At 45.8% G+C, this 15,623-nt stretch overlaps 1 protein-coding gene and 1 long non-coding RNA gene across 4 annotated transcripts in view; one reads left to right on the forward strand and one right to left on the reverse strand.

Moving 5' to 3' along the window:
- LRIG1 (leucine rich repeats and immunoglobulin like domains 1) overlaps positions 1-15,623 on the reverse strand; it is an 81,084-nt gene that overhangs the window by 9,860 nt on the left and 55,601 nt on the right. For all 3 annotated transcript variants that reach the window (XM_425165.8, XM_015293263.4, XM_040646582.2), the window contains exons 7-11: positions 15,033-15,176; positions 10,394-10,537; positions 6,964-7,044; positions 2,409-2,480; positions 1,071-1,142 (exon numbers count right to left, since the gene is read on the reverse strand). In XM_425165.8, coding sequence (XP_425165.6) covers positions 1,071-1,142; positions 2,409-2,480; positions 6,964-7,044; positions 10,394-10,537; positions 15,033-15,176 — 513 coding nt within the window. The remainder of the gene's footprint in view (positions 1-1,070; positions 1,143-2,408; positions 2,481-6,963; positions 7,045-10,393; positions 10,538-15,032; positions 15,177-15,623) is intronic.
- LOC124417173 overlaps positions 1-15,623 on the forward strand; it is a 47,150-nt gene that overhangs the window by 221 nt on the left and 31,306 nt on the right. The window contains exon 2 of the long non-coding RNA XR_006931373.1: positions 1-15,623. This exon is cut by the window's right edge and continues 19,173 nt beyond it. This is a non-coding gene — a long non-coding RNA (uncharacterized LOC124417173).

A 15,623-nucleotide genomic window follows, 5' to 3' on the forward strand; every position in this document is an offset into this window, starting at 1 on the left:
GAGTGGAAGGAAGAAAAGGACAGCCCTGCAGTCTCGAGGCACTAATGAAGCTACCTACGTCACACATTTAAGTGGCATTTCAACTCCACACAGAACAACCCCCTCCTGTATTCCAGTGACACTCCCTGCTGCCTTATTATTCAGTTTTCAGAGTGGTCCCCAGCAGCATTTATTAGCATCCTAACAGTAACTCAGCACCATCTGTTAAGGAAAGAGCTATGGGTGCAAACAGAAGTGAAGACTCAGGATTTACTTTTTTCAGTAAGACCAGATCGGTCTTTCTCCTCTATTTTGTTCCAAGAGCCAGTGTAGCAGATAGATAAAGTGGTTAAAGAGACAGTGGGCATGCAACCTTCTCTTACTGACTCCGCAGTCCCTGTACTCGCTGTCACTGCTAGCATCAGTTGTCTGATTCCCATTTTCAAAGTCAGGACGAAGACCCTGAACTTGCCTGAGTACCAACTAAGTGATTTCTTCTTCCACAAACTGCACTACTCCAGAGCGGTGACAGTGGATTAAATATTTATGGAGAAGAGGAGAAAAGGAAACCACGCAAGACTGGAAACAGTGTCTGATAACAGGGCAGAGCTCCAGCCTGAAGCACATGCGGCAGCTCCGATAACACATCTGTATTTTTACACCAGAAGGGTGGATGACAAGTGGATTCAGTTCAAATGGTGCTATCACTGAAATGTCAGTACTGTATGTGAACCCAAAACATAGGTACTGCAGAGGAGCAGATGGGCCACTGGGAATTAAATCTGTGACAGTATGAGAAACAGCTAACAGGACCTGGGCTGGACTTCCTGAGTGGAGATGAATCATTACACAGATGCGAACCTGCTGGAAGAACCTGTTCTGATGATCTAATTTCACTCACTATTAAATTCAAGATGTTCCTGTGACAGCTACTCGTGTGTAAAAATACCCTGCAGAGGAGGACAGCGGGGAGGAGGAAATAAATGAACAGTAATGTGAATAACACCCCATTGGAAACAACGTGCTACTTCTCACGTCCAGGGCAAGAAAGATCCGTGCTCCTTAATGGTGTGCACAGCCCAGTTACTTACAGCTGCCGCAGGCTCTTCATCTTAGCAAAAGCATCTGCTTGGATTGAGCGGATGGCGTTATCCCCAAGGTTCCTGCAGAACACAACCAAGGGCAATGTGAACAATAGGGACATTATGGCTGTGACAAAATCTCCCCATACCCAAGCACTGACTCTAGTAGCAAGTGAGATTTTAGCTCCTGGGGGAGACTGGTGAAGACACTTGCAGCTTGGAAATAGGTTTCAAAACACGTTCATATTGAACAGGTAACACCAAGCAATAGTAAATGAGCAAAACGCTCAGGAATTAATCACTAAGTCGGTCCATACCCCACTTTCTCACTACACTTTCTCACTCTCAGACACTTCCATCATCCACAGCTCAGAAATTCCTCAGCCCTCTCAATAACCAAAGACAGTGAGGAATGTTGTGTCCCAGGCCAGCCCTTCAACAAACGTGCAGAAAGCCAATATTGCACCGAACGGCGTCTCACAAAGTCACTTTGAGAGGATACACAGCAATGTTTCCAAAAGAATGTATTCTTAAAAGCTTCCCTCTCAACTATTGCTAACTAAAAAATTCACTTGTCCTCTGAAAAGGACAGAGTCAGATTTCGGGCTTACATTTAATAAGTCAAGTGCAAGATAGACCATTGCCAGCTCTGCTTGCAGAGGAACTCTCCGTACAGCATTAATAAGGGACCCTTTAGCAGGGAAGGTACCCCGAGTCAGGCAGTCACTACATTCTCAGTGCTCACCACATTTTTTAATGATCAGCAGTCAAAGAAACCCTGACAGCAAAGTCACAGATACTTTAAGGTGTCTTAATTCAGAAAGGAAGCTATCCATGAGTCACTGCTGGAGTCATCAGCCTTGGAACACAGGAAAAAATTACACAGTGGCAGCCAAAATCTGCTTCTTGCAAATCACTCTAAGGCAGTTGTGCTGAATGGTGATGTGCAATGCCTGTATCATGAGCAGTCATTTGCAACACGTGTCATTGCCTAGATTTAGGAAGAAGTCAGGGCAAGGGAGGAAGAGAGCGAGCTCCATCTGAAATAGCACATTTTCATTGCCAACGGCCTTCAGAATAGCAGTGTGCAAAGTCAAGGCGGATTCATCCAAGAACAAACCAAAAAATTAAGAGCATGCAGATTTGCCATATGTTCTATAACTTTGTTCTGGCACAAAAAAAGGCCAAAGTTGAGGCAGACTTATAATGAGAAGGAAGCAGGTGGCCCCCACAAATGGACTGGCTTCTCAGTTTACAAAGACACTATTAAATTGCTAGCAGATCTCTCAGGCAGCAACTTTTGGCAGACCCCCCTTCCCAAACTGCGAGGCATGGTGGGTTACTCACAGGTGCTCCAGGGCCTCCAACCCTGAGAACGCTTTCTTGGCCACCGACTTGATCTTGTTTCCAAACAGAGTTCTGCAGTTTCCAAACATCCAGTGCCAGATAAACAGAAAGAAAATGGGGAGAGGGAGGCAGAAAAAGAAGGAACACAATTAGCGTGGCTTTATCTGATATACACACTCAGTGCAAGTCCCGGGAAATCTGAACTGCATGGATATTAGGAGGGCTGAAGTACATTCGCTTTCCCACTCCTGAAATTAAATCCTTTTATCTGTGTTTGAATTTAATAGTGATGACAGCACAAAAGGGAATGTGCCATATCATGTAAAGAGGCAGGTTTCCTCCAGTGCCTGGAAACCAGCTTGCTGAGTAACAGAAAGTCCCCTCTATTCTTTGAAGGCTGGCTTCGGACAGGATTAAGTGCAACAACAGTTTAACAAGACTTCGGTCTCTTCCTGAAACACTTTTCATTTCTGACTTCTTCCCACGTAGTAAAAGAGTGGCAATCTCTCCCCTGTTGCTTGGCCTGCCTGGCCATCCAAACACAAGGGCTGGGGCTGTGTGCACGCAGTGCCCAACAACGTGAGTGCAGACCTCCCTCCTTGGCCTCTTGTAAATACAACAGCAGAGCAGAATAATACAGTAAATGACAGCAGAGAGGTAATTTCAGGGGCCAAAAGGGGAGAAAAGGTAATGTGCAGAGAGACCTAAACAAGGAGCACGCTTGCCTGTATCTGTGGCCACAGACCATTCCTGCCCACCAGCAAGAGAGGGATCATCAGCAGGCAAGAGCCAGCTGAGTGCTCACAGCCCAGCTGGTGTCCACAGGCCTCTATGAATATTGAGCAGCGGTGGCTGGTCAGGGTTCATACAAAATGGATGATCTCCTTGACTGTTTTACAGCAACATCAGCCAGTGTCATTAATTAGGAAATTCTTTCCTTCCCCAGGCTCTCTCTGTGTGAGGTTTATCTGCCAGGTGCATCTGTTTATCACCCCTTGCTTCACGTGGCTTCCGATGCAAGTCATTACTAACAGACCCAGTACACAGCCTGGCACATCAGGCGCTGCTTTTGACTTTTCCTTCAAGATTTTTCGTTCAAATATAGGGTGCAACGCATCTGCTAATAACACTACGGTCATGGCACTGCTTGCTAGCAGATCAAGATACAAAGATCAGTGCATCAGAAGTCCTATTTACTGCAAGAGAACTGCTCTGTGTTCTGGCTGAAATACCCCAAGCACCAAAAGATGTGTGCAGTAATGGGTACCATAATTTGGTAAAAGGTATCTTGTATTAATGAGGGCTTTGGAAACTCCATTAGCATGATTAATACAGTAAATAATTTACTGTATGCAAACTTTGGCCATACGGCTACATCCATACGCAGTAATTTTTGGAGCCATAATCCTAAATGAGTGCTATGCTGAGCTTGGATTTGATAACTGGAGATTTGTGTTTACTGTTTCCAGTAGATCTGAAATCACAGAATCACAGAATGGCCTGGGTTGGACGGGACCCCAAGGATCACCCGACTCCAACCCCCCACCACAGGCAGGGCCACCAACCTCCAGATGTGGTACTAGACCAGGCTGCCCAGGGCCCCAGCTTTGAAAACTGAAGATGATGATTTTCTCAACGTCTCTGTCTGTGCAGGGGTAAGCAGGAAGCCTGGAGCTCTGAATACCTGCAAGCCACCTGCAAACAACTTTATGGTTGTATTTGCAAGAAAGCCGTACCATACTGGCAATAACAACCATGCCCCAGAAAACTCATTTCTGCCTTTCAGATCTCAAACAGCCACTTCTCCGACCCCAAAGTGGTTCAAACCCAGCAGCCCCTTCCAAGGCACGCAGCATTGCTGCTTGTCTGCCTGCTGCAGTCCCCAGCCGTGCTGCTGTGAGCGGAGCTGGGCGCGACCGCGCTCTCCCAGTGATTGCATCAGTGTAATTAGACGCCAGGCACGCAATTCATTAGAAAGCAGCATTTTCTCCTCCAGCCAGTTTTGCACCTGCAGGAAGATCTCAGTCACTGAGTGAGCCATCAAAAAAACCGGTTACATTGAGCAGCTTGAATAATTAGGAGAACCGGTTGCTCCCCAGCGATTCCACTGATGCTTTTCATGCTTCGGTGCTTCTCGACTCCCTTTCTTGAAGAAACATTTTAATTTAGGCCTGTGCTCACCATCCTGGACAGCTTCATATATAATTCAGGGGAGGCTAAAGCGACTGGCCCCCCACCTCTCAGTTTAACACCTTCATTTCAGCGAACAGCCCTCTCCCCGCTAAATCCTTTCAGAGGCTAAGCTGTGCCAGATCAAAGGGGAGCAGCTTTTAAGGCAATCTCCACAGAGCCGAGGTGATTATTAATTCATTGGAAGGTCTCCTCTGAAGTGCCCATTTATTTTTTGTATGCTAATGCATTTAAAGCCTATTGACGGTTTAAATACAGGCCTTAAATCAGGCAGTGAGATGTTCTCTGTAGAGGCTGCTGTTTTACTTTATTTAAGTACCAGCAAGAATAACACTCAGTTCAGCCTTAGATGAAATTACGAGTTTGGGATTTAAGTGCTGATGAGCTAAAGTGGACCTGAGCACGCTGCTTTGAACGTGCACGCTCCCTAGTGTGCCCAGAATGCTCTAGAATGAAATAATCTCATACTCAGGGTTTTTTTCTGGCCTTACAGTCTGACTGACATGAAATGATCCCAGCAAAGGTACAGCCAGCTGCTTCTCTGCTCTGTGGCAGGTTTGCTGTTGTGTAACCAAACCTCTCCTGTGCCAGAGACCAACCTGGTCTGTGCACTGTGCCAGGCCATGGAGTTTGCTGCAAACTCAGCCTTCTTTACACTCACTCAAGCCCCTGCCACATACAGAACAGCAGACAGAAATGGCCACCTTTTGGAGCTGCTGCCTGTGCCCAATGCTGGGCTGTTCCACCAGCAGCGACAGGGCTCTGCCCAGAGCTCCAAGCACACAGCCCGCACAGCCCCACAGGCTTTTTGCTCCATCCTGCACCTTCTGGCCTCTGCCTGACCCCCACAGCTCACCAGTGCTCATTCCTCCTGGTCACTGAGTCAATCCTTCTGAACTCTTTCCCCCGGTGCTCTCCCCTCTGGCTGTTCCACTTCTCTGCTGCTGTTCGCACCCAGCACTTCTAACACACTCAGGTATGCAGGAGCACTACTCCTACTCTCATGACAGCGGCCACATGGGAGCGATGCCCTGTGGTGATGTCCCAGCAGGACAGTGACCTCTCCTCTCTCGTGTCAGAGTAGAACTCCTTTCAGACTCAGAGCACTGCAGCCTGTAAGTCCCTCTGGACAAAGCCTCAGCTCGCACTGCCCCTCTGACCACTCCCATGTGCTCACTGTTTTCATCAGATAAATCGAAGCACTCCAATAGCATCAGCCAAGGACTCTGCCACCCACCACATCTGCCACCTCTGCTTTTTTTTTTTTATTAGCAACTTGAGGGAAGATTTCCCAACTCACACACAGAAATTCCTACCGGCTTCTCTCTCTCCCACACATCTTCTGCCCCTCTGCCTGCCCTCAAAACCATGTCTGCCTTCTGCCTCACTTGACTTGTAGCTGTAACTTGTTTCCCCTCTCCTTCAACCCAGCGACTCCCCTCAACAACGATCCATCGCCATCTATGTCTGCGACTTGAATGTTTTCTCCTCCATCTAAGCATTACGGCCCCACCAGTCCTGCACAGCTCCCACTCCCCCAGGAGTCTCTAATGAGAACACGACAATATACCGCCCGCCAGGGTTCATTCTGGCCATCTGCTATCCATCGAGGTACTTTTACTGCACCTCTAGCTGTGCCATCCCAGCATCAGAGACAGCGTGATGGGAGGGTGCTGAGAACTTAAACAAAGGCAAGAGGTAATGATTAGAAAGACTCTTGGTTTGTCACAAGCCATCAGAGACTTCCCTGACAGGGCTGATTTATATAACTGATTTCAAATGGAATACGAACAAGCACAGACAGAGCAATGTGAAAATACTTGTGAAGGCCAAGCAAGCAATAAACATTTGCAAGGCGCATGCTTGCCTTAGGTTTCTTTTTATCTCTTTAAGAGCCTATGCCCCATGGTGCCTTTTATTGTCGCTGCACATGGAAGCAAGCCCAAAAGATCACTCTCAGACAGAGTATCCCACAGAAATGAATCCTGCCTCAATCCTCTGCTCTAACAGGAAATGGTATGATTTTTCTGTTTATTGTTATTCACTCCATCAATCGGCGGTTTGCTGAAGTTTGCAAGGGGGCTTTGGTTGCTGTTTGATTTTGAAAGCAAAGAACAGTTGTGCTCAATCTTAGAGCTGAAAACAACCTAAGTCTGAACTTTGGTGTATGACACACAGTAAGCAATCATCTGTGCTTTAAAAGGCCCAGAATTGCCTCCTATCTGCAGAACTACCTTGCCTCAGATGTTCTGTGGATTTCTATCTTGTTCCAAGGGAAGGAAAACAGCATCAGAGAGGAGAGCGATCCACCCCCCGAGGCACACAGCACAAATGTTTTGCAGAACTTCAAACCAGGGATACTCACAGCTTGCTTAGATTTTCTAGGCCTGTAAAGGCTCCGTTGGTGTCTTCTATTGTGCCTGAGATGTCATTGTGGTCCAGTTCCCTGGGGAGAGGACAAGAGAAAGCTCATAATCAGTGTCTAAGTCCTAGGGTCATCACTGAAAACAAACATAAGAAAGTCTGAGAATGGCAAACAAAGAGCTTCCCACTTTGTCATAACAGTTATCAAAACTAGTTAAGTCCTGCAGCAAAGCCACACTAATCACTTTTCAACACTACAGAGTTTTTCCCTGGCTGAACCCCCCCGGTTCTGAGGCAGTAAGCTACTTTTGAAACACGTGGGGTGTCCTCTTCTAATTTTGTTTATCCAAACGGAAAAACAAACAAAAAACATACAGTCCCAAAAGTAAACGGAAAGAACTAAAGGGAACTGGTAGATGAGATGAGGCAGGGAATCCCCTCCGTCTGCACCTAAGTCTCTGATGGTGAAATTTCACCGCATTTGGATGGTGCCCACTGAAGGCAAAGGAAAGTACTGCTCCCCTTTCTCTCTCAATTTAAATTCCGCCAGGACAGAGGGTGTATTAAATCTGAACAGCCAAGGTTTAACAGCTGTCCTTAAGTACTGCTATCACGACTTCAGATAACTGCCTGTTCCTATGTCTACATGAGTTTGCCTACAGCTTTATCTTAGGAAGACGATGGTGTATTTTCTACAAAGCTGCATTTTTTTCTGGCAATGAACTTGAAAGTTCAACAAAGGAAAGCACTATCATCATTGCGCAACCAAACTCTGTATAACCATTAAAAAGGAGAAGTTAGAATTCCTTTTCCAGAGTTAGCTTCTTTTGGCTTTCAAATTCGCCATCAATTATGAGAGTCAAAGGGGTCTGAAGAAAAACAAGCAGACAGAACAAACAGAAAGATCCACAAAAGCTGTTCAAACAGTCTGTTTAAAAATCCTTCCCTCCGGTGCTTCAATTCCAGCTAGCACTGAATACCCAGCAACACAGACACAAATTTATCATTTCTAATGTTAAGTAAAAAGAAAGAAAAAATAAATAAGCTCTGTTGGTTTTGTGACATCACTCCGATTTAAAACCTAGCAAAAACCAACAACAAAGCCAACTAAATCATCCAGATAACCCCTTGAACCCTCAGGTACTCTTTTCGCACCTTTTGAAGACTATTATCAGATCAATCTCAGTTTAAATATATCAAAACCAAGAAAGAAAAACGTTTCTGAAACAAAGCCCTCTGCATTCTTTCAAATGCCAGGCACAGGCATCACAGCGTAACTCCGGGGCTGTAAGGCACACAATAACGTACAAGGGAACCACAATAATAATTGCAGGGTTTGAATATTCACGCGGGACGGGGCTGAGATCGCTGTGTGCAGTACCTAAGCTGGCTGCAGTCCTTCTCGGCTTCGGTGTGTGAATTAACAACGTGGAAGGAGATGGCCCAAAGCCACAATTCCTCTTTCTCAGCTGCTTTCAGCGTGAGAGCCGAACGCCCATCCCTGGGGAACGCTGCCCTCCGCCAGCATTACTGAGGATGTCAGAGTGATCTGTGGGCACACCGATGCCAAAGGGATGGATAAAAACCCAACACCTCGGTGGGGTACGGACAGTTGCAGGAGAGATGCTTTGATGTGCTGACAGTTTCCGTGCTATCTGAGTGGGACGAGGCAAATAGCTCCTCCTGGAGCTATAGTTTCTACAATTCCCCTCTGCTTGCCAGGCCAATGCCAGCTGTTCTGTTTGTCTGGTTTTTAAAGGCAAATCCCTTCTCCCGTTCAGATCCACCACTGGCTTCTGGTCTTTGGACCGGCAAACCTTTTCCCATGGCAAAGACAGCCCGGTGGGAATGGCCCACAGGAACCCTCTGACATGCACTTTTATTAATTGACTGCCACGCATTGTGTCTCCTTGAAAAAGGAAAAAGAAAATGGTATTGCTTGTTCATCCAGAGACAACTCAAAGGTTTCGTGTTAGAAAGGAGGAAAAAACCCTTCTCAACAAATGGGTGAAAATAAAGAAAAAAAAGAAAGAGTGGGGTACTTTGGCCCTGCTCTCTTTGTATTCCAACTCCTCTCCCAGCCCCTGTTGCCAATTTCCTATTCTTTCTGGCTGGCTGAGCTTGAATGCTAGCAGCCTTGTTAATCATTGTGCTGCAAGGTCTCTGGGCCTGACCTCTATTTGAATAGCTCCACATTTCAGCAGTTTCACACCCACCAAAGGCTCCCCAACAATGGGCCATAATTAAAGCATGCTCGGGTCTTTTTCACCAGGTGCAGGACCCAATAGGCCTTTCTCTTTATTAAATTAGAGCTCACTCACACACTCCCTCTCCTCCTCCCCCCTCGGTCCTAAACATAAAAGAGGCTCCACATTCACTGCAGAGCAAAGAGAAGGCCAGCTCCCCTTCCCTCCATTTCTCTTTGGAAACCTTTAGTTCCGGTCCTGACAGCTGCCTCAAAGAAGGCCCTTTCTGAATGCCCACTGGCTGAAAGGCTTTCGTTTAAGTTAAAAAAAGAAAAAAGAAAAAAAAAAAATCAAACAAAACCCAAACTCACTTTCCTGTCTCTTCCTCCACTGTGAACTTCAATAAAGGAGAGAGATGCAGAAAGTACTGTAAAGAGGGAAGAGATCTCTGTTCCCATTTCCTTTTAATTACTCAGACCATAATGGATTGCTGGAGGAATGAAGTATCAAAGAATGAAGTCAGCCTGCTGAACACAAGTGGCCTGGAGGCTCAGCTGTGTGTCTGTACCCTCAGCAGCTTCCTGCTGCCACGGTTGAGCTCTACACTGGGGTGAAGCTTCAAGTGCTGTTAAACTCCTGGTATCAGGAAGTATAAGCAGATCCCAACCTCTGGATTTGCTTTGCCACTGCTTTTTCCTTCTCAACGCCATCTTTACCAAGATGTAGCAGCAAAAATACTTCACAGCTTCATATATATATGTATATGCTTCACAATTACAGGTGATATTCAAATTTTCAACATTGTCACTGGAAGGAATTATTCTTCACGGATTCGGAGCATAGAGTGAGCCAACAAAAACAGTCCTTTTCTACGAACTTCAACTGAAGTCAGTATGATAGCAAGAGAATTCTGCTGTTAGCTGAACTAAAACATTAGGAATTTTTGCTTAGCTGAGCTACATTCAGGATCCTGTCCCATGTTCCTTTAACTTTATTTTGGGGCCCTCTACTCTGAAAGCACTCTGTAACACTGAGCAGTCCAGTTGCAATTCTCCTAACTACACTAAAAACTGTGAGTTCACTGAACTTGACTAATGGGGTAAACACAAGAGAGCAGCACGCAGGGGAGTTTGCAGCTGAGGATGCAGAAGCCCAGAGAAACTGCAAAGGAGAACAGTTTGGCAGAACACAACCTGAGGAGGGAAGGTAGGTGTTGTGTTATCTAATAAGCTAGGAGCAACTTACAGGACACGCAGGTTTTTGAGTCCCTTGAAGGCACCTTCTGCAATATGATTGATGGAATTGTGGCTCAGCCGTAGTACATGCAGTCCTCCAAGGTCTGCCAAGCTTCCCTCATCCAGCCTGGTGAGGTTGTTGTAAGAGAGTATTCTGAGGAGAAAAACAACAGCCCTTGTCATCCAACCAGTCTGTTCCAAACTCCTCTGCACCAGCCAGTGCCTGCCTCCCATCCCACAACAATCTCACAAGAGGCAGCGTATACTGGGTGGATACATAACAGCTTGATTAGGAAATAGCACTGCAGCCTGCAAATATTCCCAAACGATACCATGGGGCAGCAGGCATTTGGCACCCATCAATGGGGAAGTCTTTTCAGCATGAGAGAGACTCCTCCAGAAATGAATCAAAGCAATAACCCAATACAGATGCTGTCAGTTATGTGGGGAAGAAGCTACTCTTTCTCTATGGACTGTGTCTCCAAGTTAGGGCCTGGGAGCACCATACACACCGCCCCCAAAATGTTCAGGAAAAGTTCAATTCTTTAACACTTGGATATCAGCAAGAGCTATCAGTCCTGGTTGTGTTCAGCCCTCATTCTGTTTGGATATCTTCTGAGGACAAAGCAGCCCCCTTCCTTACACCCTGCAAGGTGGAGAGTGATGCCAAACAGAAGGATTTGGAAGTTCACACGTGCTCCTGGCAGTGTCCAGACTCCAGTATTCAGGAGGTGCCTTATCGTTCTACACTTGTGCACAGCAAGCCCCAGGCACCTGGGTGTAGGTGTCTCCACAGCCCACTCCACCCCAGTCTAGAGCCAAAAGCATTTCACCACAAGGCAATTGAATGCTTCCTTTCATGCACAGGAAGGAGGTTATCTGCTACAGACCAGCTGCCTTCTCTCCCGCTCCCCTCTGTCAAGGAGCATAGAGTCTCTGTGAAATCATCTCCACTTACAAGTGACTAACATTGGAGGGCTGCTTTTTTTTATTCCTCGTTTCCCCATTGGTTTTATTCTTTCATTCTGCATTCAGATGCATCCTGCTACTCACACTTTCCCAAGCTTCTCTCTCTACAAAGTGCAATTGCATAGGATTTTAGAAAATACCTTAGTGCCTTGGGAGCACAAGTGCCTCTGGAAACTGTGAGGCTTTGGACTGCTAACTTTGCAAAAAAGTGGAGTGCTGCTTTGTACAAGAACTGAAATCCTTCACTCTACAGGCAAAAAAAACCCCACTGCACTGAGTTCCAAACCTCCAGATTCCTTTTCCAGTCCTTCCTGTTAATGAGTCTGCTTCGAAAACGTGTCTAAGGCTTGCAAAAACATCACTGAAAAGCCAAAACCTAAGTCAAAAAAGGGCACAAGTTCTGAAGCACTGAGAGTGCCATTTACTTGGCCAATGAGCTGTCTATCTCTTAGCTGTGTGAGCGGACAGAGGGCAAGCTTTGGAAAAAATTCAGTGAAGATTAATGAGTTTGAAGAAGGTATGGGACAACATTCCTGAAGAAGTTGTAGTGTTAGTTATGAACAACTGGCATCTGGTCAAAATTATGTCCTCACCTGCGATTAAAGAATTTGGCTTAAAAAAAAAAAAAAAAAAAAAAAAGGGTTCAAAAGTAATTCTAAACCTGGCTGAGGAAGAAAATATTTCCTTTTGATTCTACACAGAAGGGTTCCTGCTGCAACTGGTGAAAGCATGTTCCCATCCGTTCCTCCTGACGTCACCTCAAGACGGATGGGCAGCAGCAGGCGGCAGGGTCTCTCAATGGCTGCAGCCAGATGGAAGGTTTCAGGAGTGAACGCACCTGCTGGTGGCCTCCTTCAACACATAAGGCCTCTGCTTCCTCAGTGGGAAAGGCCAATTTGTAAAAAAAAAGTGTGCTTCCCTCCTTGGTGGTTTGGATGATCTGGGGTGGGAGAAGTCAGCAGGTCCCCACTGCTGCCCCTTCTCATCTCCCTGCCGGTGGGAAATCACCAGAACAAACAAATGGAAATGGTTTGCCCACACAGCCCTTTTGGCCTGGCACAGAAGTGGGAGAGCGGCTCAAAAAGCAGCATGCTAAAGAGATGCACAAAGCAGTTAACCAGAAACGTATTGTGCAGCTGCAGCTCCTGCTGCCAGCCAGTTCTGGACCAGGATATCTAACTCATGTCATTCCCACTGATGGAACAATAGGTAAGAAGTGAGACTTCTTCATCTTTCTGAAGAAAAAGACCCAGAAGCCAATTCATCATTTACATCTGATGAAATCGTATGTTCCCACAGTGGATTTTTCCATTATATTGATGCCTTAGCACCTGACTGGTGAATACAATCAGCCCTATCTCACGCCCACAGGAAGGCAAGTGCTCTCCTTTCTTTGTAGTTTTTACATGAAATCAGAGTCTTGAAGTCACATTTTTTCCCAACAGCTGAAGGACAGACTTCAGGTGAACTTCCTTCAGGTGAACTCCTCTTCCCTCACCATGTGTAAGCAGAGGTCTGGCCAACTCTCTTTTTTTTGCAGTCAAGGACTTTGAGATTAATTCCCTGTGCAACCACAAGCAGTATTTGCTGAAAACTGAAACCCAGTAGATTTAGCAATAGGGGAACAAGGATCTTTTAATAAGAATGTAACATACACATTCGAAGAAGCACAAGGAGACAGCTTAGGTGTATCTCCTGCTTCCTTTCTTCACTCTTCAATTTCAGAGCAGACCTCTCCTACAAGTACTCTTTTGCTGTGGGAGTTTCAGTTATGAGTATCTGATGGCTCTCTGCAGCAGCCTTACCCTAAAGGCAACACCTGCAACAGCCTGTAATATTTTGCAGAGATGTGTGCTAACACCCACATAATCGCCTTTCCAATCTCAGCTAACATTGTCATCTCTGGCCTCACACTAGTGCAGTCCTGCCTGTCGGGCCAAGCATGCCTCAGTGCCTCCTACCACCTCCACCAGGCCTTTCCCAGATGTGCTCCTTTCTGCACCAGAGCAACTGAGGCCTTCCTGCACAGCAGGTTCCACATTACTGAAAAAGAGAGCCCCTAAGCCAGAACAGCTCACCACTGTTTCTAGGAGATCCTAATCCGTACTGGAGATATAATGATCCAGCACCATGTGCAACTTCTCAGCTAAACCTGAAGGGTTTGCAAAGACAATGTGAGCTAGAAGAGACAAGCATGTTTCTTCCTAAAGGAGCTCTGCAAGACACGGATGGGATTTACCCATCCCACTGGAACTCATGTTGAAATAGAGCTTCAACACAGCTGCTGGATATTGGATCTCTGAGAGCAAAAAACTCCCAGAGCTCCATTACTACAGCAGTGCAGTGATCCAAATTTGGCTGTTTCAAATTTGGAGTCCAAATTTGACTCCCCTTTTCTGATGCTTCAGATTTAAGCAGGTCATGGGCAGAGCACAGTTCTGTTTCTGATCCACTGCCTTGAAGATTTCTGCACTGGCGCTACCTTAACCTAGTGAAATATCAGTTGCTGATCTGCACGTGAAGGAAATATAGCTGTCTACAGCACCAGGCCAAGCAAAAGAACCCTTCAGGCATGGACAATTTCACAACAGTTTGGAAAATTAGTTAATTAAACAATCACATATGTATTCAACTAACAACAAAAATATTTCCCTGCCAAAAGAAAAATCCACATCTGAATGAATAACTTGGGTTTAACAGAATATCATAGTTGGTCAGTGTGCAACAATATTTATTCAAGAGCTTCTAAACTTAGTGGAACCACATGTGTCAGGACCAGCTAACTTTGAATCCAAATCCAAAAGATGAAGAACTCACAGCTGGATAGGCAGATAGAGACCTCTAGTCTGAGTCCTGAGCAAGCCACTGAAAACAGCAAGCTCTGTGCTCTTTGGTGGAGAAGAATCCCTAACGATATTTAACAAGAGATTTCCGAGCATCAAGCAGAATGAATTACAGTTCCACTAACCACATGTGTCAAATCCTCCAGAGAAAAAAGTGAATCTATCCAAAGTCCCACCGAGGGGATGACAGCTACTTCTGTAAATACTGCAAGCATCCATGTGTGTCTCTTCAAAAAGGCATTAAGCAGTGCCACAGACCCCAGAGACACCCTTTGTGGGGCTTTCCGCAACAGCAAGGGTTTCTTTCATTTATCAAAGAGACCATATTCACAGCTGGAAATCTCAGGAGAGCAAAGCCAAAGCATTTACTTCTCAACAACTGAATCCGACAGGAAGGATGAAGTGTAAATAGGAGAAAGAAGGAGAACTGCCTTTAAAGAGCCAAATCTCTGCTAGCTAAAAACAAGATTGTTCTTTGTAAATATAGAGGACAAAGCAAAACTTCCTTCAGGCTGCACAGTCACACAACAAGCAGCATATGTCTCCTAACTAGATAGATAAAAAGCCCTGGTAAGCCACAGGTCACAAACTCTCCAGGTTTCTCGGCACTGCATACTTTCAGTCAATTCTAACCTTCGTTTCTGGTGCAGATGTACTTTAAACAGGTGCTGTGAAGGTCATAACTTCATGAATAACAAGGGCATCACTTAGAGGCCGCAGTTCCTGCATTTCTACATGTTTATACAGTGGAAGCTGTGGAGTCCTTACTCCCCTTGCCTGCCAGCATTACATTAGCATAAAATTCTGACTGAACAACCACAATGGGAAACAACTTACAGCTCATGCAGCTTCTGACAGAAGCTCCAGCCATCAGGGTTGATGCGAGATATGGAGTTGTTACTGAGGTGAAGCTGGTGGAGAGATGAAAGGCCATAGAGCGAGCCGCTGTTTACTTCTGTGAGGCTGTTATAATCCAGGTGCCTGTAGAAAAAAATTGGAAGGAATTGACAGATGTGCAGCATCTCCAACAAGTATTGGTATTTTAGCTATTCCTGCATACATTTCTACATACCTATGCGGATACACCCAAGTGTAGGCACTTCTTGTGCAAGTGAGGGACAGAAATTCAAGGGAAAGGTGTAAGGTCTTAACACTTAGCCCAAAGCCCTGTACCATATGCAGTCCCGCACAGCCTCTCAGTACAAAGGCAGAACACTCTCTGCCACCAGCACACAGCCACAACCTGCCAATCCAGTATGTTCTGAGGGCTTAAAGCCCAGAATGAGGTGTGACTGCAGAGGTACGCTCCACTGCATGTAAATTGGGCTAAGCATCCCATTCAAGTTTGTATTTGCAGAGTCTCAGTTGTGTGACAGCAGCTTCCAGAAACATAATGCCTTGATCACTTGTGACTTTGCAAACACTTGA

Source organism: Gallus gallus, chromosome 12, assembly GCF_016699485.2.
Source record: "Gallus gallus isolate bGalGal1 chromosome 12, bGalGal1.mat.broiler.GRCg7b, whole genome shotgun sequence".
NCBI classification, from domain to species: Eukaryota; Metazoa; Chordata; class Aves; order Galliformes; family Phasianidae; genus Gallus; species Gallus gallus.